This window comes from Fusarium phalaenopsidis (assembly GCF_050370095.1).
Source record: "Fusarium phalaenopsidis strain FUZ10S chromosome Unknown contig_32304, whole genome shotgun sequence".
Classification (NCBI taxonomy): Eukaryota; Fungi; Ascomycota; class Sordariomycetes; order Hypocreales; family Nectriaceae; genus Fusarium; species Fusarium phalaenopsidis.
The window spans coordinates 3785278-3807229 of record NW_028145404.1 but is presented as its reverse complement, the minus strand read 5'-3'; the positions used below and the strand labels follow the sequence as shown (position 1 = coordinate 3807229).

Below are 21952 nucleotides of genomic sequence, written 5' to 3'. Positions count from 1 at the left end.
GGGATGGTGCGCGGGCAGGGTGTGATAGAGAGCACTCGCAGACGTGTGCTAGCTGTGCGACCTGGTGGAGGGGGGGTCCCTGGCGAATCGGGTCCGTCCAACTGTCTCTCAGAGGGGGGCCGCCAGTTGTACGGCCGTTTGCTGACGGGGGTGCTCGAGGTTGAGAGGCATACAGCAGATGGGATCGTGAGGTGCTCCGCAGGAGAGGAACGCGCGCACGCAAGCAAAGCCTCGGGGGTGACGTTTTAACTATGAACTCAACCTCGCCGTTCAATGTCCGACTCCGACACAGCCTAGATAAGGCACCGAGCCCCTTGCTCCGCGTCGCCTCCAGCAGTTCTCAGCCCTGGCTCGGCTCAGCCTTTAACCCTTAACTGACGCAAGCCCCCCTGGATCGGTTCCAGGGCACAAAGTCAACTCAGACAAATACGAGGGGCCGCTGACCCAGATTCAAAGTCGTCTCAAAGCCGGGGCCACTCTTCAACCCAAGACATTGGGTCCTGGCCTTCTCCACAGACCATGGCCGTGCCATTCATTGCCCGCCGACCGAGCAATTGGTTTGCAATTCACGGTGGCGTCACACTAGGAGGTCCGCAACATAAGCAGGGGGTCTACCGAGGGCCAAGTTCGTGATGTAGACCGAGATACAGTACTGTAGTGGGCTGGCTACATGCACTTCAGACCTTGCTGGCGCCCTCCGTCGTCAACCCATGGATCGGCAGCTCTCTTCGTATCCGGTCTTGAAATCGTATCGTTAATTTCCCAATGTCTTAGTGGATTGCATCTGAGGGACAGTATCTCTAACGTTACTTTATCAACCTGTGTAGTCGTGTGTGATTCCTCCTCTTGATCAAACCGCAAGCCAAAACTCCATACACATCTCAAGATGCTATCAATTACCTATACCCAAACCCGAATTGCAGTAACCAGCCCTTTACCCCTCCTCTTAAAGCGTTACATAACGCTACAGCTGCCAAAATTGTATCCATAGCCCTGCTGGCACTGTTCCAGATACCCTGCCTCCTCGTCAGAGCCCACAGGAACATTGTGCTTTCGCACCAGGCCTGAGATCTTGAGGCTCTGCTCTCCCTCTGCGTGCCACCACTTGAGCCTCTGTAACGTTGTTCCCTCATCATCATCCGTACTCAACTCCCACTTGCCAGATGACACAGCCACCTCACATTGGTCCTTGGGGAAGTGATACTCCGGCAGGAACACAACAGTGGGCGCCTCATCGGGCGCATCCTTTGGTGCCTTCAACTTGAGCTCATATGTGCATTGTCGCAGATTGAACCCAGACGAGAGAACATCGCCATAAACTACTGTAGGGGTAGGGCGCACAAAAGCTTCGGCGGCACGGTATCCGGGGGCATTGGTCAGCTGAGGATCCTTTGTAGAAGGCGCCGAGCTGATGGACGGGTTTGTGAGTGTTCGCTTGAGGTTATCAGGTGTAACAGTCCGGTCGTCAGCCACGTCTTTGCTGGCATTGTTGTTGGCGTTTGCGGTCGCCGTTTTGACGAGGTTCAACGATGACTGACCAAAGTCTGGCACAGGTGATTCCGGCAGAGGTTTGTCGTCCAGTGACAAGATCGACAGGTCCTCGCCGTTCCAGAAGTCTCCTCGTTGGTGCTCGTTCCTCGCACAGTACACCCACAGGCAATGGCCCTCAAGCCCTGCACCCTCAACGGCAAAGTAGTTGGCATCAAGAGCTGCTGACTGGCTAGAGTAGTCACCAGTCTTGTATGCCTTCTTATCATCCATGTCATAGGGAATGCCGAACTCTGTCAACACACAAGGATGTTTCCCGGTGCGGTCAAGGCCCTCTTTCCTGAGTGTTGCAAGCTGTTCCTTGAGACAATTGCGAATTGCCGTCTCTCCGATTCTGATAGCCAGTGCTGGATGCCAGTATTTGCCTCGCAACACACCCACCACGTCGACGTTCCAGGTACTATTCCAATGTTTCGTCATCAGGGTGATACCATCGTAATAGTGAGGAGTAAAGGCCATTCTCGGGTCGTCGTCCTCGGTCCCCTTGATCTCAGGTGGCAGCTCCAGGGTGGGGAACTGCATGAGCATTATGCAGTCCTTGTGGATTCCTCGGCATGTCTTGACATATTTGCGCCAACAATCCATAAAGTAGGTGTTGGTAAACTCGGGATAGTCAATGGTTTTGCCGGTACGTGGGTTCTTGGCAAAGTAATCTTTCCGGAGAAGCGTGTCCGTCTCCATATCCCAAACGCCATGCTGTGCCCAGATACATTCGCCGAGTTTCCAGCCTGGATCACGCTTCCATCCGTATCTTGAGTCGTCATAGTCGGCAGGCAGCCAGGCAATCTCACCGTGGGGGTCAACGAGCTTGGTTCCAGTCTTGTAAGGGCCAAGTCCTCCCATGTCCCATGTGTCAACCTCGCAAGCACGGCCCATGCCGGTCAGGAAGGTCTGCCACATCGTTGGGCAAGTTCCCTTCTTCAATGGATGCTCCTTGGGGATCACGCTGAGATCCTTATAGCCCGTCATACCCTTGTTGGGCTCGTTCATGCTCTCCCAACCAATGACAACATCATCCTCAAGATCGCCGGCCTCGTGTACCCGTTGCGCCAGATGGCCACAGGCATTCATGAAGTGATTCTGGAGATAATCCTGAATGTTGACGCCATCGATGATGCACTTCGGAGCAAAGTCTTTGCCAGCAAAGTAAAATGTGAAGATGGTGCCGGCAGCAAGTCGGTAGTAGTTTGTCGACCAAATCATCTTGGGGAACTCGTCGGGGTTGGGATAGGTGTTTTGAACGATAGCCGCCTCGGTCGCAGCAAAGCTCTGAGGGTTGAGTCCGCAAGCGTAGAGAGTCCACAAGGGAGCGCCGGAGCCGCCTGTAAATCGAGACCAGACATCTTGATGGGGATCCATGAATATGTAGAACCCATACTCTTTGGCTATCCTCAGAATATCAATCGTGTGCTGGATGAACTCCTCATCGTAGTGTCCAGGCCCGGCCGCCTCGATCGCCTCCCACGTGAAGATGTAGCGAATGGTATTGAAGCCGTAGCGCTTCAGTCGCGCAAAATGCATTCGCGCATCCTCCTTTGGGAACGGTCGCTGGTGAAAGGTGACATTATCGCCGTCGAAGAAGTCGGTGCCGACGTGAGAAGGTTGATCGGGTTCGCTGGGGAGTTTCGAATCGCCAGCAACGTTGATGCCGCGAAGCACGACTTGACGCCCATGGCTATCGCGGAACTGACCGTCCTCGATGAGTAAACGGAACGAAGACATGGCTTGTCCAGTATCGACCGCTTTGTCGAGAGCGAGAGAGGGAGGTTGGGCAAGTCGAAGGGGGGAATTTGGGGACAAGCCAAGCTAGCTGGGGCAATGCTTGACGATGACGTTCAAGGCACTGTGACCATTTAGTCTAGATGAATGACAGGGATAATTGGATCCTTGTTAGTCAGCCGGATATAGGTCGAACCCAATAACTGGGAGTATTTCTGCACAAAAATCTGCGATAAGAACAGTTGGATCTACGTGAGTCTCGAGAGTTGGAAGAATGAGAAGACAACTGCCACTCCAAGTCGTTTAGGTACCTTCTCTAACAAAGGTCATGAGGGCGCGATGAGCGGTCTCGTCTCGACTCCCCCACCTTCCGGCCCCGGGGTTTCCCAAGAACCCGAACATCAGCCGATGCGGTCCGTGGTTCCGAATTCGAATGCGAGAGCGACATGCCATTCGAGAGGGTGACAGAATGAAATTGAGCTCAGATCTGTTTAGTTGTCATGCGGAATCGCGTAAATGTCTAAACGATCGTGGACAGTTTGAGTTGAAGAATCATCTTGTCAAGAGCAGCGGGGCGCCGGAACCGAGAAGACGCATAAAAAGTTCATCACGTCTTCGAACCAGGTTCCAAACCTCCGAACTCAAGGGGAAAATAACCTCAGGACGAAAAAAAAAACGAGTGTCGGAGAATTAATAAGAATATTCGTCATGCGATGGGGCTTTGTTTGATGAATCTGGCGCTAACATGCAGTTCATCGTTAGTCAGCGGTAATTGGTGTGTAAGCATTCTTGACCTCGAGTTCTAAAATAGATGGGATAGTCTTCTTGTCTTGCGGAATCAGGGGCAGTAGTCATTTATAGGTACGGGGGAAAAAAGGGTCGCGATTTACATGACGACGGTCGGAAGCGGGAAACAAGCAGCTTGCGAATCGCTTCGTAAGCTCATTTAAACCCCACAACCCTCGTCGCGTGCTTGCAGCCCATCATCGGCTTCCATCTCACTGGCATCGTCGTAGCCGTCGCTGAATGAGGATTAGCGCGCCCCCGTCGCAAATCGGACATTTTTCGCTCCAGCATATCCGAAAAACCCACGCCCGTTAACTCCGCCGACTTAGTACTCCCCTCGCTCAACCAATCCCCATTTCATTTCACTTTCACATAAATCGACCAGCCTCATAACTTGACAAGAGCCTGTTTCGTCCTCTTTACGCTTGCCCTTGATAGGATCTGCATTGCGCTGTATCATAGATCTCGCAAGATCCTCAATATCTGACCCACACCTTCGGTCTTTGTTCTGGAATACCCGAGGTGCCGGTCGTGGCTGAACTAACAGACAGACAACCCGACCATCCCCTGCATCTCACGACGCCCGTCTTCGGCACTCTGATCCCGAGTCTTGAGTTGTCAGTATCATCCTAGGGCCAAAAGATATCGACTCTTTGTCTTGATCTCTCGGGGTCGCCAAGGTGAAGCAGTCCGGCGCTTCCGCCGGGCACCTCTGAGACATCCCCGGCTTCTCGGGAAGATACTCAAATCACAAAATCTGGCCAAACAGCATACCAGAGGGCCGGTGTATCAGCATCAGGCATCTCGGTGGCCTTGGCTGCATCTCCTGAAGCTATTATTCACCGATACATCCTTCAAGGTGTCGCGCGGGAGCCCATGACGCCTCAACCGTCTGGCCCTGAGAGCCTCTCCTCTGCAAGGGTCTCTAAGCTTGCCAGAAGACCTCACCGCAAGTCGAGAAATGGCTGCTTCAACTGTAAAAGGAGGAAAGTAAAGGTTCGTCTCCTTCGATTTGGCATCCACCCACGACTTCCGAGCCATCCAACTACAGTCCGGTGCTGACCAAGCCAGTGCGACGAGGTGAAGCCTGCTTGCGCCAACTGCGTGCGCTTCGGTATCCCTTGCGATTTCGCTCCCTTGCCGCCAACTGGCGAGGACCCGTCATCGTCAAGGTCACCTCCCGACTCCAGTGCCGTCCAAGGAGAGGTCTCCACGACGCCGCGCCGTGGCCCGGGCCGGCCACGAAAAGATTGGGCCGCCCTGACGAGACCGCTCCCGCATCAACCGGAGCGAGCCGGGACTTCTCCGCCATCCGCCGCCGCGACTCCGGCGTCGTCTTCAACAGCTTCAACGTCAATAGCTTGTCCTTTGAACGTTGCCGATGCTGAATTCCTATTCCACTTCATTACCCACACCGCTGGGACGCTGCACGATTCTGATGACCCTCAGAAGAGCATTGCGGTTTTCTGGTCACGAAATGTTCCTCAGATCGGATTATCATACCACTTTGTCCTCCATCTTGCGTATTCTCTAGCCGGATACCACCTTGGTTATCTAGAACCCAAGGGGACAGAACGCCATGCTCGGAATCGCACCCTTGCAGCGCAACACGCGGAGTTGGGATTGACCGAGCTCAACAAGACTTTGTCCAATCTAAACGAGACAAACTGCGGTGCCCTATATGTCGCTTCCGTACTTGTTTGTTATTGTACCTTTGCAGCAGGACCTACTGGTCCTGAAGACCTTCTCCTCTGCAGTGTGGGAGATGTCGCCGCGCAGCGGTGGTTACCACTAATACACGGCGTGAGATTGATTCGACAATCCATTGAGCCCGCGACATTATTCACGGGGCTTATGTCTCCCCTTGGCGGTGGCGCAGATCCCGAACTGGAGGACCCAAGACCCGAGTATCTCGTCAAAGGATTCCCTCGCCTCCAGTGGATCGAGCCTCTCGAGAAGCTGCGGGCATGGATTGCATCCAACGAAACACCTGATACCGTGTTATTTCTGAGGGCCCACAAGTCACTCTGCGAAATTTACGAAGCCAACTATGGTGATGCGGATGGAGGCTACAACGGCCCAATGACAAATAAGCTTGTGTTTGGGTGGTTCTACCGCCTGCAGGATCTCTTTGTCGGATGTCTTCAGCGGAAAGCACCGCCGGCTCTTCTCTTATTGGCGTACTACGTCCCTTTGTTTAACACGATGACACGATCTTGGTATATGGATGGGTGGGCGGCACATCTTCTCGATGCAATACGGGGATTACTTAGTCCAGACTTGTTGGGGTGGCTAGAATGGCCTCTAGAAGTGTCCAAGCAAAGGGCATGAAGACATCTAATCATTGGAGTTTCAAGCCAGCGTATAAACAAGTTAAACAGAACAGACTTAAATATCAGGATTCCACTTCTGCTTATGTTTTGGCCCCTTCCCCTACAACGTCTTGCGTCCCTATCACCTTGGCCCAATATCATACTTTGACATATGGTGGCGGATCAAGTGCCACTTTCGCATCCTTTTCTTTGGTGACACTTTGTTCATTGTTGATATCCTTCTTCTCGGCAATATCCACCTCTTCCATGGCTTCCTCGGCTGTGGGTTGTTTCTGCTGTTGTCGTCTGCCACAACACCAGCAAGCTTCCACGACTGAAGCAAGCCAGAGAGCCAAGTTGACGGCATCGATCGCCACGGCGACTTTAATTCTGTTGGTCGAAATTTTTTGCTCTATATCCGCACTGTTGGAGATGTTTTGGGCAAACACTGCGACAGTGACAAGCCAAAGGAGGCCGATAACACAGTCCCAGACCACGGCTCCAGGGCGGGGAAGGGCTAGCCACCATTGAGCTATTGAACTGGGGGCAGCTAGAACTGCGACTACTTCGGCATAGATCCAGCTTGCGTGGGCATGCGTGTTGGTTGCGGACCAGTTAGCGAGGTCGGCGCCGTAGAGTGCTGCGCTGATGACTGCGAAGATGAATTGGAGGCCGCGGAGAGTAACTTGAGAGACTGCTCGGGGATGCCATTGGCGGGCCATGTTGGTGACTGACAATGCAATGATAAATAGAGTTTTTATGAAACAGGTAGTCCAAGTTGTGAGATGAAAGAGGAGTCTTGTGTATTGATGTCGAGCATAGATGAGAGATCAAAATGGACGACAAGAGACTCACTGATATACCTGTCCACCCTCAAACCCACCACCGCATCTTCCGTCATGACGCGCAACCTTTCTATTTTAAAGGTCCTTCTTTTTCTAGAAGCTAACACCTCCAACCAACAAGAAGATCGTCCTTCCGAAAAACTATCCTGAATACGAAAAACCCTTTCAGGGGTCCACCCTACTCCAACAGCCATGTGGGCCGGCTGCATGAGGAATGATTCAGGGTCTTTTGATGCTTTAGGTTGATGCCGATCTTTTCTAGAAATGTCGTATGAGCAAGTAGTTAGTTGATCCTTCGCTCGAACTCAAGGTGCTCCCAGGTTAACTATCCATAGTGGTATGGCCCTTTTGAAGGACAGGTCCCATAGCCATCATTCCAGCTCGTGTAAGCCCGACAGGTTGAGGCAGTGGTTGATGTCATCGTGCATTCAAACATGTCTAATCAAGCTCTTCCGACAGCTTTTCAACAATCTCATTGCCCCATAGAAGACCCTCCATGGCCGACTTGCCTCTCTCGAATCCATGACAGACCAAGGCGCAACAGTATGCCCAGAGACGGCCACCTGGGTTTTCGATAACCAATACCAGCTCGCCAAGGTCAAGATCTCGATCACGGCGAATGATGCATATCCCATAGTGACTTGTCTTGCGAATGACGGAACCACACATCGGCCGTGGTTTTCCAATTAAAGAAAACCAAGTCTCTTTCGAGTATCCGCACTTAGGCGCCTTTTCAACCATAGTGATAGAAATGGGAAACCAAATCTTATATACGGGAGATATCTCCCGGTTGACTCTCTTCCATCCATTAATTGAGGGGGGTTCCGCCGGCGGATCTACCCAACTCTGTTGACGGACGAAACTCCCATACCCTGGGATCTCGACCTGGGACTTGATAGATAGCAGCTTGGGGGAACCTTGGATCCTCACAAACTCGGCTTCGTTGCTTCGAACGTAGAGCACGGGGTCACGCTTCTTTTGGTGGTTACAGCAGTTACATGTGTTGAGACTATCGCATGTACTCCGATGGCTGCTTCGTGAGCGGTCTAGGTACTTGATGAGTTGGGTACAGGCGATGTACATGGCCCATTGTCGAACTGAATCTCCAAGGCTCTGAGCAAAACGAATCTCGGGAGGATAGGGGGTTAAAAGTCCTTTAGCCTGCCGGCATTCCATCCATGACTGAAACATTCGGGCCTCACAGACTGGATCATGGGCCTCGATGTCGTTGCCAAGAAATAATCCGTGTGAAACATGAGAGCAAGGCATGATGTCTGGTTTTGAGACCTCAAAATGAGCAGTGGTATGAGTAGTTGTGATGGGAATATGCCGTGGTTGTTTCTGAGGTTGGCCTCAAGATGAGAGGTTGAAGTGTTGGGCGCAAAGTAAACAATGGCAACCGTGACGGAAGACGTCTGTTTATATCAGTCCCTCTTAGACTTTACAGCAGATAAACAGACGGGAAAGTTCACATCCCATGACTTCCACATAAGCTTTGGGCGGGCACACGTTGAATAAGGATATGCCAAATGAGAGCTTAACTCTCTCAGTGGTATTCCACTATCAATTCCAGCGCCTAATTATGTAGTAATTTGGTAGCTATTCTTTAAAAAAGAGTGAGCTTCTCTTGGATACTATTCAGGGGCCCATCCTGGTGAAGGCTTAAGGATGAGTACACTAAAGAATCAATGGCACGGTCGGCAATTGAACACCACAAATGACAATATTGCGTTACTTTGTAAAGGACTGGTTTCTCCGGTAATTCCCCATCGTTATACAATTTCTCCAGGCCTTTTCTAAGCTGCTGTAGTCATCCCTGAGTATACCGACACGGACTCGCTCCAGTCTTGCTCTTACGAAGCTACTTTCTGTCAGAGCAGACCAGGATCAAGTTCTTCTAAACTATGTCGAAGCCATCACTAAACTCGACTAACTGAACTTCATCTTTGGAGGATTCATTATTCGCCAGTTCAGGGCTTGTGACGATCCCAGTGGGGCGTGAGGGCATGGACACCAAGCAGGGAGCACAAAAAGAATGTCCACCAAATCCACCCGACGCAACTGAACATTATGTCCTGGATCAAAGATCACGGAAAGGAGCAGAGGAACAGCTCGGACAAACGAGCAAATAATACGGTGTATCGCCATGCAAAAAGATGATGTGAGCACATGTGCTCCCCCGGGAAGGCTCGAACTTCCGATCTCCCGATTGTCTGCAAGTAACAGTCGGACGCTTTAGCCAACTAAGCCACAGGGGATTGAGCCAATTCTGTGATCTTATTGGTTGGGATGCGGTAGTCAAGATGTGTCCTATGGTGGTTTGGCGGATACGACGCCTGCGGTCGACGACGCCCATGCCTCAATTTTCAGCTCTTCCAATTCCAGAATTATGGTACTACGAGAATTCGATGCTGCGATGTTAGCATGAATCCGGTAGGTTTTCAAGGCTGAAACCTACTCATCAGCTAGAACCAAAGTGAACTACGTAAGGACTTCCATAAGTGATCAGATCAGATGACAATGTCTTCGACAGAGGGCGACGCGGCAATATTAAATAGTTCATTGTCCGGCCAAGGCGATCAAGCTTCAAAAGCTGAGCGTGGCCAGAACTGATGCCATGCTATCTCATGCAACGAGTGACAGCCGTACACATCATGTCCGTTTCTCCTTCTCAAGCTCACCAACCTCGTTTGCCCTCTCGATTTCAGCCCTTGCTCCAATCCACTTCTTCCGCTTCCCGTCAAAGAGTCTCCATGCTGCTGCGGTCTGCGGTCCGTCCATTAGCATCTTCCAGAGAGGCCTTTCCCTCCACCAGAACAACCATCCCTTCCATCCCCATCCAAGATGCTCCTCCACGCCCATGCCAGCGGTTCGGTCAGCCCAAACTAGCCATTCCCGCGCAGGCACCGAGGCTGGGATAACCGTCCCTCGTTGCGCGAGCCTACTGATACGCTGTTCTTGTTGGTCCATCCAGCGATGCATTTCAGGCTGCGGAGGTAACTTGGAGTGTCCGGCCCATACCTGAGCAATACACATGCTCGTCAAGTCAGCCAGACAGAATGCGCTGGTGATGAACCAAGCACAACCAAGGAACGCGAGAGAGTCCGGTTGCTTGAGGGAGAAGACGTTTTGGTACAGACGCGGCAAGGGACGGTCCTTGGATCCCCAAGCCTTGAGCCAGGCTATGGCCGGCTTGTCGGAGGGGTCTACTTGAGCGTCCAGAATGTCGAAGCCGTTCTTGTATCCCGTGCAGCAAATGATGGCATCAGCTTCCACCACTTGCCCATCTGTCAGCTCCAACTCCTTTGGACCCGTGACCTTCTTAATCCCAGGGATTGCTTTTATGTCCCCAGCACGTAGTCTGTTGATCAAGGTATCCGAAACTACCGGGTTTGTCACTTTGACGGAGGGTGCTGGGTCTAATCTCCACGCTGGATCGACGTCGCCGAAAGCTTTGCTCATAATAGACTTGGCCTTGCGGTTGAAGAGAGCTTCCGAAAGGGATGGACACCATCTCTCGAGGAAGCCGACAATGATTGAGAATCGATGAGTGAAGCCTTTGGATCCGGTGACCTTGTCGATATCACGGGGAAGCTTGCCAGTATATAAGAGCAGAGCTTAAGGGATGAAAGAGTAGGGGACTTACGACAATGGCACCATGATTATGAGAGATGCATATGCTCGAAGCGTGTCCGACCAATATATCAGCAATATCGCTTCCCGTGTTGCCAAGTCCTAGAACAACGACTTTCTTGCCAGTAAATGCTTCAGGTCTACATGTCATTAGACATCTAGGTTTTTCCATACTGAAAAGTTGTGAGTTTATGCTTACCTCTTGAATGATTTTGAGTGAAGGATCATTCCCGCGAACAAGCTCGATTTGTAGATCTCAGGCATGACAGGGTTCAGATGCGGCCCTGTGGCGATGATGACTTTATCGTAGTACTCTGAGGGTGCAAGTTCAAAGTCCAGTCGCCATCTGTTAGATTCTTCTTCTCTTGCGACGTGCTTGACTACCGTGTTCAACCGCAGGTGAGGTCGTAGGTTGAAATGGTCAGCATAATTTTCGAGGTACTCATTGACCTGTTTTGCAGAACAGAAGGGGGGTGTTCCTAGAAAAGTTAGCCCAAGGGAGGCTTGTATGTATATGCATGTTAATACATACCCGTTTGGAAGGGAAAATCTGTATAACAACCCTGGGCATTGTGAGCTCTTTGCTTAGGCTACCATGAGAAACAGGCGATGCTACTAACCCGAGCAATAGAGACGTTCACAATAGTTGCTAGAATCCTTCAGAACCCCCACCACAACTTGCAATTGGGTGCTAAACTTACATTCAAGCACACTCAAAGTGTTTTCATCTTCAGTAAAGTGCCAAAGCCCTCCAACATAGCCATTGCGGTCGAAGCCAGTGACGTTGAACCCTTCCTCTAGCAGGTTCTTGACAGCGACGATCCCCATGGCCCCTGGGAAGCGAGAACTCAGAAATCAGTGGGGGTTCGATAAAGACGGTGATCTGTACGCACCAAGGCCAATGACTGCAACCCTCTGCTCCTGAGGGCTTGAGGTTGCCATGGCTCAAGCTGGCTTCAAGAGGACGACAGCGTCACCGAAATTGACGTGAGAGATGGTTGATAAGGGCGGAAAAGAGGAACAACTCGGAAAAAGAAAGTGACATGATATCCGTGTGCTAACTACAGGGTGGCATTAAAACCACCAGATTCCCATGGGCCACGCAATTCGGCAATCCTTTCGGATCGAAAGTCAAGACTGGGGGCTCTCGCAGGGGGTTATATCCGTAGCGTGTGCGCCATTCTCCATGCCACCATTTTAGCACTCAGCTCAGCTCAGCTTTTGTCAGTTTCAGCCAGCCAGATCAGAGGCGGGCCCAAGAGGGTGGATAATCTTTTATCATGGCATACGCAAATCAAGCAGTAATATGATCCTTTATCGCTCTTTTTCTAGCTGTTTGGCACGTCTCTTTAATCACAGCTCTCTCCATGTCCTCCAAGCGATTGTTCCTTAGCTTGGCATGCAGAGAAACGTTACAATTGCCAGCTCCGCTCTCGCAGATCCGGCGATCATCTCAATTTGGTTAACAGAGCGAATCCCAGCGATGACCATAACGAAACAACTGGGCTCTCATTTGCGGAGATGCAAAGGGGTTCACTGGCTTCACATGAGTTGATCTGGCTAAAACAGAACTATCCAACACTATTGAGTTCTGATCAAAGCCAATGGCGATGTTGGGTGGAACAAAGCTAAACTTTACCAATTGCCCAGACAACTTGAGAGATTATGAAATGGTTTTATGCCCAGAACAATGCATAATCCACTGCAGAAGGTTTCACACCAGATGTGTGAGTTGCGGTCAGATCGCCTTGTCTCCCCACCCACATACATCATAGTCCCTGGTAACACACCACCCTTCAACAACAAATAAAGCATCTCCCCGATGGCGCAATTGGCTAGCGCGTCTGACTGTTAATCAGGAGGTTGGTGGTTCGAGCCCACCTCGGGGAGTTGATTTTTTTGCAGTTCTCACAAACTGATTCCTTTTTGCCGGAGACAGTCTAGTTACACTTTTCCGTAGAGACGCAGCCCGGTTCTTGTTTTACACAGTGCTCCTCTGCGTTTGCCATAGCCGGGAAGATGAAACCTTGTGAGGTAGGTAGGTAGGTTGTCGCTGAGTTTCGGAGCTGGGACAGACAGCAAGCTGCGTCAACCAGGTTGGGCAATTGATCGCACTGACAACAGGCAAGCTTTAAACAGATCAAAGGATTTCCCAGTCTGTGTTTGGACCCCGTTTGGCTGCAAACAAAAAGCCCTGTTGAAACTTGACTTCTCACCAAGACGCCACCAAGACAGTTCATCAGCAACCCATCTTACTCAATGGCCGTGTCAATCCCATGGTCACACGAGGAATGGCTGGCTTGCCTTTCACATATGCGAGACATTTGTCCCTAATTCTCCCAGGTGAATCTCAGTCTACATGTTGACATTCAGGCTCGGGTCGTTGCTTCAGCCAAATATTCACTGAGCTGGCCTAACACCAATTCCCCGTGGGCTTGAATGACACGAATCTAGTTAAATGTTGAATATCGTGAAGACCTGTTTGCTTTCGTCTCCATTTCATGTGGTTGTCATGCAGGTAGTGTTCTGTCTCGTTTCTCACCTATTGAACTTCCCGTTGCCCATGTCATATCGACTCTGCAATGTACCACCTGTCTTGCCAAGTACCGATACAAATTTCACACAGTTTCAGATCATAAAAATCCAGGCATTACACGATTGACTCGTTTATCCTATGGGTTGATATGTCGAGTTGCGATAGGACTTCGTTTCAGTATAGGGTACTCAACACACCCAAGACGAACGCACACCAACTGTTTAGGCGACATCCTGTCCGCATTGGCCAAGCTAACGGTCGACTCTGCTAGGCTAGGGCAAAGGTTTAGACTTGCCAGCTGCCTAGTGCTGGCTCGTGCAAGTTCTGGCGATGGTGGGCAGCATCTGGAGGCTCGAGACAAAACACCAAAAATAATGGCCATCCTCAAAAAATGAACTTCAGCTGAATAGCTCCCCCGGGAAGGCTCGAACTTCCGATCTCCCGATTGTCTGGTAATAACAGTCGGACGCTTTAGCCAACTAAGCCACAGGGGAGATGATTTAGGCTGTTGTTGTTGAGGTCCGAGGCCCACTAGTACACAGCTATGTTGCTGGCGGTGGAGCAGCAATGGGGAAGAGGAGCTTTGCCTATCCTCTTTGCTGGCTTGTTCCAAGGGTTATATGTAGTTGCCATGACTTGTGTCAAAGACCATATCTCAATGTCGTAGACTGATCTGTCGCAGCGATGTTTCTGAGCTTGACAGAGGGAGTTGAGTCTCAGACATTTGCATCGGTTGCGGGATGGCTGTGTTCATTGGCCAAGATCGGATGATAGCATTCTCTCCTTGAGGCAAATATGAACTTGATAGGTTGCGAAGACTCCTATATCTCAGCCTCTCAAGCCTCACCATGAGCTCGACGACTGTCTCGGTCTACCGGCACAGCGTTGATTCAGAACCTTCAGAAGCATCTTCACCAGAGGCACGCGCCAAGAACTGCGCGGCAATGGCGTCGATGAGGAGGAACGGGCTAGATGGTCGGAATGCCCGTTTAGGCATGGCTCCAGGGCCAGAGATTCAGACCCCCTGGATTGCTGGCAGCGAGTGGAGTTTTGAGGTCCAAGTTGACGTCGGAAATAGGGGACTACAGCGCTTGAGAGTGGAGAGGTTGCGCGTCTGCAGGAACATGATGCGTTTGTGGATGATAATATGGAGTCGAGGCGGTTGTGAATAAACTATGAAGCATCTAGAGGAAACCGAAACACGAAATGCCCGTTTATTCACTTGATTGTTTGTTGTTTGGCCAACACATGGACCTCTGGTGTTCCTTGGTGTAACACGAGGTGCTCGAGTCCTGTGCACGTGTGCTACTTTGATGAAAGTACCTATCGTAACCGGATCAAATATTTGTCAATTATCCGTCCGTACCTGGCTGCGACCTCATTCCTTTCAAATAACCATAACAACGGAATACCACCTCTAAATTTATCCTTTTGCTAGGTTTAGCGTTTCTGCTGCTGCAAAAACGTTTTGCTGATCCATCTGCGACGCCCCTAAACGTCCCAGGCACGGGAAGCCCCTGCTAGAGGATGCTAATGTTAGCGCAGGAATAGGGGGCTGCTCCGGGCCATTCAACCAACCAGCGCCTGTAAAAAGACGTCCCTCTTTTGCCAAGAATCAACTGCCTTCCCTCGTTGGCTCTAGATCCAATCTGACTTAACCGTCTTGCAGCAGACGCGACCACTCTCCCTCTCTGTGTCCCTTGCGCCGTTCCTTCATCTTCGCTTTAGCCTCTTTCTGCCATCATTCTTTCGAGGTCTTCCAGCTAGCCTCTGTATTGTTGCATCTTTGCTTGCTTATAGTACATGGGGGGAAGCGTATTGAGGACCTATAGCTACGGCATGCTGCTCCCAGTGTAATACACGAGCTTCCGACCAACGAACCCCTTCTCTGCTCTCGAGACACCCCATCTCGACTCTTCTCTCCCACGTCGACACAAGCCTCGAAAAGCCTCGCCTCGGCGAGCCGCGATCCGCCGCAATGCTTCCACTACGTCGACGTGGTCGCTTCTACACCATAATCTCTATCTTTCTGGTTTTCATCCTCTATCGATTCCTCCAGAACTCATGGGCACGATCGGCCGAATACAATGCGATACAACAGCCTCCAGTACCGCCTCCAGTCGCTCAGCCACCGCCGGTTGAAGGTTCTAAAGAAGCTTTTGAGCCTGCCGTTGTGCCGCCGGTGGTAGAGCTGCCAAACTCAGAGGGCAAGGACTCGGATTCTATCCCGAAGCCCGCCGTGCCCCAGGGAGACAGCAACCTGCCTGAAAAGGTTGAGACCAGCGAGGACAAGACTCTTCCCGAAGCTGAAAAGACCGTTCCCGATGCCGAGAAGCCTGCCCAGGAAAACGCCCAAGGTCAAGCCAATGCCGGCACCGAAGGAGTTAAGAAGCCCGAGGAACAGACCTCTCCTGAGATACCTCCCTTACAGGTCAAGGACCCGCCCGTCACAGCCGATAACCCAGACCAGCCTCGCGTCAACGTTGATGGTTCCAAGATTCACTGGACCAAGCCCAAGGAGAACTTCCCTCTCCCCGCCGAGTCCATCATCCCCATCCCGACTGGCACAGCCCCCGACATGAACAGGATCCAGTTTGACTTCCAGCTCGAGGATGAAGGAACCAGGAAAGTCCGTCTTGAGCGAAGGCAGCGTGTCAAGGCGGAGCTGGTGCGTGCTTGGGCCGGTTATCGCAAGTATGCCTTTATGCATGATGAGCTCTTGCCTCTGTCCATGGGGTTCCGCGAGACCTTTGGTGGCTGGGGTGCAACTCTCGTTGACTCGCTCGATACCCTCTGGATCGCCGATATGAAGGAAGAGTTTGACGAGGCCGCCAATGCCGTTGCCAAGATTGACTTCACTTTCACCGATCGGAACGATATTCCCGTGTTCGAGACCACAATTCGTTACCTGGGAGGGCTTATCGGCGCCTACGATGTCAGTGGCGGTCCGAACGGCAACTACAAGATCTTGCTTGACAAGGCCGTTGAGCTTGCCGAGATTCTCATGGGCGCCTTTGACACGCCCAACCGCATGCCTCTTCTCTATTACCGGTGGCGTGCTCCTTACTCGTCTCAGCCGCACCGCGCCAGCGTCGTCAGCTTTGCAGAGCTTGCATCACTCTCGATGGAGTTCACACGTCTCGCCCAACTCACGGGCGAGGCCAAATACTATGATGCCGTTGCCCGCATTACCAACGCCCTCGTCAAGATGCAGGAGGACGGCACCGAGATTCCGGGTCTTTTCCCTGAGAAAATCAATGCTTCAGGATGCAACAAGACGGCGGCTACTCTCAAGCAGACACTTAGTAAGGAGGCACAGGGACAGGTTGAAGGTGCCGACCTGACCAAGCAACCTCAAGGCTTCATCCCCGGGGATGACAAGCAGCAGGCTGATGCAGTAACCCCCGCACAACTGCCCCAGGCGGATAGCCGCTGGGAAGATAAGCTGCGTCGCCGTGATGCGCCCCCCGCGCTCCCTGTGCTTGGTGAGCCATACAAGGCCGAGGAGCAGGAAGAGTCCAAGCCTGTTACTAACCAGCCCCCGCCTCTCGCTGCCGACGGGACTTCATTGAACTGGGAGTGCGAGCCTCAAGGGCTTGTTCCTGGTTCCTATGCATATGGCCAATTTCACATGGGAGGCGCACAGGACTCGGCTTACGAGTATTTCGCCAAGGTAAGCGGCATATTTAAGCTGTAACAAACATAAGCTGACTGGAGATAGCAATACCTTCTCCTGAACGGCCTTGAGCCCAAGTACCGCAAGCTCTACGAGGATACCATTGATGCGATCAACGAGTGGCTGCTCTACCGCCCTATGGTCAAGGAGGATGGCTGGGACGTCTTCTTTACCGGAAAGATGACCACTTCCAAGAAGGGCGACAGCGAGTGGTCCAAGTCATATGAAATGACGCATCTTACATGTTTCATCGGTGGCATGTACGGACTGGGTGGCAAGATTTTTGGACGTGACGGCGACATCGACAAGGCCAAGAAGCTGACTGATGGCTGCGTGTGGGCTTACCAGTCCACTCCTACTGGCCTCATGCCCGAGTACGCTCACCTGGTTGCGTGCCCCGCGCTGGAGAAGTGTCCATTCAATGAATCGACATGGTATGAGGACCTTGACCCGTCCTTGGAATGGCGCCAGAACCAACTCACCAAGTGGGAGAAGGGTGAGGAGCAGCAAAAGCTCGTTGAGAAGGCTGACCCTGAAGTTGCTAAAGAGGTTGCCCCTGAGCCCTTGATCCCAGGCAAGGCTGCACCCGAGGGTGCTAAAGCAGCTGACTTCGAGGTCGTGGTCCCCAAGGCCAAGGCAGTTGAGGAGTCGGTTGACCTCAGTATTGGAGCTGAGCCCTTGATTCCCCAGCCTAAGGAAGTTAAGAAGGCTGCTGATCCCCTGGTTCCCCAGCCCAAGGAGAATGCGGCAGCCGAGAAGCCGGAAGAGCAGCCGCATAGACCGGATGACCTGAGCACTGGCTCTGAGCCCGTTGTCAAGGCCGAAGGTGCTCCAGCTGCTGGAGAGGGATTCTCGAAGCCCGTCAAGAGAGCTGGTATCCCCATGCCTGAACTGGACCGATCAATGGAAGAGGACGACTCGGAGTTCGGATCAGAGCTTCCTGACTCTCTTAAGGCGAAGTTGGGTCTGAACAAGGACGAGACGGAAAAGACTGAGAAGACGGAATCAAGCGAGGCCGGATCCGAAAAGAAGCCTGAAGCTGCGCAAGAAGGAGCGAGCACCACTGGCGGACAACCCCCTAGCGTGCCGGACAGCTTTGCGAACAGGCATGCCGAGCAAGTCGCAGCCCCTAACAACCAGCCACCCGAGAAGCCCCTGTCTCACGAGGAGTTCGTCAAGGCTAAGCTTGAGAGGGAGAAGCTTCCCCCAGGATACACCGACATTATCAACAAGTCGTATATCCTCCGGTAAGTTCTAGTTCGTTTTCAGCTTGTCTGACACGTGACTAACATTGATGCAGACCTGAGGCAATTGAGTCTGTTTGGTATATGTACCGTATTACAGGCGACACTACGTGGATGGACAAGGGTTGGAAGATGTTCCAGGCCACGGTCACGGCGACTCGGACCGAGTTTGCCAACAGTGCTATTGACGACGTGCTGAATAATTCAGAGCCCGGCTTGAAGGACGAGATGGAGAGCTTCTGGATTTCCGAGACTCTCAAGTATTACCTTCTCCTCTTCTCCGAGCCCAGTCTCATCAGCCTTGACGAGTGGGTGCTCAACACCGAGGCCCATCCTTTCAAGAGGCCATCCTAAGCGCTCGATGCGTATTTTTGGAAACATGTTGGGAGGAATGAATGCCATGTTTTGGAGGTGTTGCCGTTATGATTGCGAGGAAGGGGAGTGCTGACAGGTTGTACTAATTACTGGGAAAGGTACCATATGACCAAGCACCACGGCGTTTAGGAAAATGGATGGGATGTTATAGTATGGTTAGAAAGGCAACCGAACTGGGTATAGTAATGTCATTTATTCCAAGGCAGCCGGGGAGTGTCGTGTCAGCGACCTGTCTATCATTGATGGGAATGACCTCTCTTGTGTGCCTGTTACAACTTCAACTGCTCGACATTTGCTCCTCTGCAGCGTTCCACTGGACAGCGATGGGCTGATGATTGCCCGAGAACTTTGTGCCGCCAAACCACAGCTCGAATCTGAGATCTGCTGGGGCCACGATAACACGGACGTCGAAACGGCAGATATAGAACTTGACACCACGACGGAAGCAGGTTCCTCGCTTCTCCTTGAGAACAAGCTGGTGCTGTTGGATACCGGCGAGGTTACTCTTTACCGAGCAGAGCTTCATTGCCCCGGCTGCACATGTCAGTTACGGAGAGACTTTGGCCTCTTGGCTATGAGTCGACGTACCTTGCCTGAGGCTTCGGGGTAGCCAGTCTGATTCGTTGTTGGAGACGACAATTTCGGCGTCCCAAGCTCTTGTCGTGTCTCCCTCCTTCAATCTGATCTCGAAGCTGTGGGCTATGGGAGCATCAGGGCTGACTTTGTCCCCCTGATATTTGTCAACATGTCAAGTCTTGGGAGCCGTCGAGCAAACTGCACATACCTTCTTGATCAACCACTGAATCTGGTTTATTGCCCATTTCTTGCCTGTTTCAAAAGGATCTACCCGGACGTCCTCGTCAAAGTGCTTGGCTGGCGAGTACACCTCTTGGACTATGACGCCGTAACTTGCGCGGGCAATCCAATTTGAGAGGACCGACTTGTTGCCTGGCTCCATCATTTGCCTCTTGTTCTCAAGGACGCCGCGGGCGACGACGAGTTGTGGCTCTTGCGAGGGGATAACTATGATGTTGCGGGCGTTCGGGTGTTGGAGGCTTGTTAGATGCTGCTGGAGCATCTCGCGCACGTACGCTGAGCTCCCTAGGCCTCCCGAGAGGATGATATACTCCTGTTATGGTGTCAGCTATGACTGAGAGCCAGGTAGATGGGTCCTACCACTTGTTCCCTGTGTCCCTTTTCTGTAAGCCAGTCAAGCCGCTCTCTTATCCGCCTGGTGATGGCTTCTATCTGGACGTCAAACAGGGCCTGGATTTCTTGCCTGGTTCGTATTAGCCGCCAATTCGTCCCTCATCGGAAGGATAACCGACAAGGAAAATAGCATCCGTCCATTCTCGACTTGGAGACCAGCATGGTTGACGTCGTATCCCACGCCCTCCATGAGGATCCTGTATACTTGCTGCATGTACACTCGCTCGCCAAACTTGTGCTTGACATTCTTGAAACCCGGGCTTCGGGCCATCCGCGCCGCAAAGTCGATGGGTAGTTTGAAGTCTGGGTTTGCAGCCAGGCGCTGGGCTACGAGTCTGGCAAACGCACGGTCGATGAGGGATGAGCCTACACCTACGCCGCTGACAGCGGCAACTGGGGACATTTGCGGGAAGTTGGCGTCTGTCGAAGTGACGCGCATGAGGGCTAGGTCTGTTGTTCCACCACCTGCGTCTACGGTTAGGAAGATATTGTTTGTTTTGAGGTCGATGGCGCCGGTCTTGAGAGTCGCAACGGCTGCGGCTTCGGATTCTGTGAGATCTACAAGAGCCGAGTGTCGCGGACCTTCGGTACCGAAGCCAGCGTCGTGGATGGCGCCCTTGAAGACATTGGTGATGGCCATGCTCGTCCAAGTGGTCGGTACACTGAACAGAAAGGTCACAGCCATTGACTTCCAACCGCCAACGTGTTTGATGCCCATTCGCATCTCAATGCTGTCCTTGAGATGAGCGTATACCTTTCGGAGGTAGTCGCTGACGAATTGACGAGCTTCGTCGACGCTACGAGGCGCGTTGGACAGGCCCTGCTGCTGAGCGCCGGCGAGCATGTCCGGATCAAGGAAGATCTTGAAGAAGTCGCGGCGCGTCTTGGCCGGCGAAGTATCGTCATCGTCGGCACACATGAAGCCCCAAGATGATATGCTCCCGTCGGCGTTGTATATTAGCGTCGTAGGCACCTTGCGGTCGCCTCGGTCGTCGCTACCAGGCCAGTCGCTGACGATCTGGACGGGAGCTCCTCGCCTCATCCAGGCGACACCTAGGACGGTGAGCTTGAGTCGACCACATGTGGGAGAGAATTGGGGAGTTACCTGTAAAGGTGGTTCCCAGATCGACCGAGATGGCCAAGTCTGGTTGCTCCTCCATCTTTGCTCGACTCTATCTGGTCTGTTCGTCCTGACAGATTCGAACAGACGGAGGGAGAAGCAGAAGCTCACAGCCGAGTTTCCCTACGAGAAGCCTAACGAGGCTGGCGGACCTTACCACACACACACTCACACCCCCTCCTGCAGGCTGGCTTGGTAGTGACCAGTTGTATTATCATGGTGAGACAACCCATGCTAAACCTGGTGTCGAGACTCGCATTGCATTTGTTTGCCGATGTGGTGGCTTGCAAGGGGGCTTTTTCAGCTCCAGGAGGAGACGGAGCAGAGTCTGGATCTGCCTGTGAGGGATTGTGGTTGCTCGATATTATTAGACGGAGACCTGAGCTAGCTGTTCCTCGTCTCCTTTGCGGCTCCCATCCCTTTTCTTCACTCCTCATTCTGGTTTATATCAACCCCAGCCCTCCCAATCATTGTCTGGCGTCTCATCCAAGCCATCGGTCTCGCCCAGACTCGAGATCCAACCTTGGCCTTTGCATTTCTAACTCTCAGAATGTCAAGCAAAACACTTGACACTACGAAAGCCCCAGGGACAGTCGCTGCCCAAGGTCTGATCGCGACTGCAGGGCCGTTGGCCTCGGGTGCCACCTATGCTTTTGTTTCCGATGGCATATTTTACAGCACAATATACACATCTACTGTGGACTGGACAGACTACTATCTCTTGCCTTCAACATCGAGGAAAGAAAGCAATCTAAACACAGCAAAGGCTGTGAAAACGGCCTCGGAAACAGAAACCGCAGCTTCAACAGCGGGGTCAGATCAAACGGAAACAGAGGGGGCAGCTGAAGAAGGGGCATCGGGGACGTTCTCGGTTTCTTCATCCGGAGGAGGAACAACGTCAATTTCAACATCGACATCAGCCCCGGCGCAAGATGGGAATGACAAAGGA

At 52.2% G+C, this 21952-nt stretch overlaps 5 protein-coding genes and 3 non-coding genes across 8 annotated transcripts; 4 read left to right on the top strand and 4 right to left on the bottom strand.

Annotated features, from left to right (window-relative positions):
- Positions 1 to 954: 954 nt before the first annotated feature.
- On the bottom strand, positions 955 to 3270 carry LRP88_10443 (hydrolase; the record flags this gene model as incomplete). Its single annotated transcript, XM_083246901.1, has 1 exon — positions 955 to 3270. The coding sequence occupies one exon, from the start codon at positions 3268 to 3270 to the stop codon at positions 955 to 957; it is 2316 nt and encodes a 771-aa protein (XP_083098014.1).
- A 1596-nt stretch (positions 3271 to 4866) lies between these two features.
- On the top strand, positions 4867 to 6384 carry LRP88_10442 (Zn(II)2Cys6 transcription factor domain-containing protein; the record flags this gene model as incomplete). Its single annotated transcript, XM_083246900.1, has 2 exons — positions 4867 to 5049; positions 5125 to 6384. The coding sequence occupies 2 exons, from the start codon at positions 4867 to 4869 to the stop codon at positions 6382 to 6384; spliced, it is 1443 nt and encodes a 480-aa protein (XP_083098013.1).
- Positions 6385 to 9384: 3000 nt separating this feature from the next.
- On the bottom strand, positions 9385 to 9468 carry LRP88_10441. Its single transcript has one exon. It is a non-coding gene; the product is annotated as a tRNA-Asn (tRNA).
- Positions 9469 to 12659: 3191 nt separating this feature from the next.
- On the top strand, positions 12660 to 12733 carry LRP88_10440. The gene has a single exon. It is a non-coding gene; the product is annotated as a tRNA-Asn (tRNA).
- A 1056-nt stretch (positions 12734 to 13789) lies between these two features.
- Positions 13790 to 13873, bottom strand: LRP88_10439. The gene has a single exon. It is a non-coding gene; the product is annotated as a tRNA-Asn (tRNA).
- Positions 13874 to 15357: 1484 nt separating this feature from the next.
- On the top strand, positions 15358 to 17126 carry LRP88_10438 (uncharacterized protein; the record flags this gene model as incomplete). The annotated part of the gene is made up of 2 exons (XM_083246899.1): positions 15358 to 17046; positions 17097 to 17126. The coding sequence occupies 2 exons, from the start codon at positions 15358 to 15360 to the stop codon at positions 17124 to 17126; spliced, it is 1719 nt and encodes a 572-aa protein (XP_083098012.1).
- A 67-nt stretch (positions 17127 to 17193) lies between these two features.
- LRP88_10437 (uncharacterized protein) lies at positions 17194 to 18653 on the top strand (the record flags this gene model as incomplete). The annotated part of the gene is made up of 2 exons (XM_083246898.1): positions 17194 to 18302; positions 18356 to 18653. 2 exons carry the CDS (start codon positions 17194 to 17196, stop codon positions 18651 to 18653), a joined length of 1407 nt encoding a protein of 468 aa, XP_083098011.1.
- A 298-nt stretch (positions 18654 to 18951) lies between these two features.
- Positions 18952 to 21043, bottom strand: LRP88_10436 (Hsp70 family protein; the record flags this gene model as incomplete). The annotated part of the gene is made up of 6 exons (XM_083246897.1): positions 18952 to 19208; positions 19263 to 19404; positions 19459 to 19803; positions 19851 to 19953; positions 20003 to 20936; positions 20989 to 21043. The coding sequence occupies 6 exons, from the start codon at positions 21041 to 21043 to the stop codon at positions 18952 to 18954; spliced, it is 1836 nt and encodes a 611-aa protein (XP_083098010.1).
- Positions 21044 to 21952: the final 909 nt, after the last annotated feature.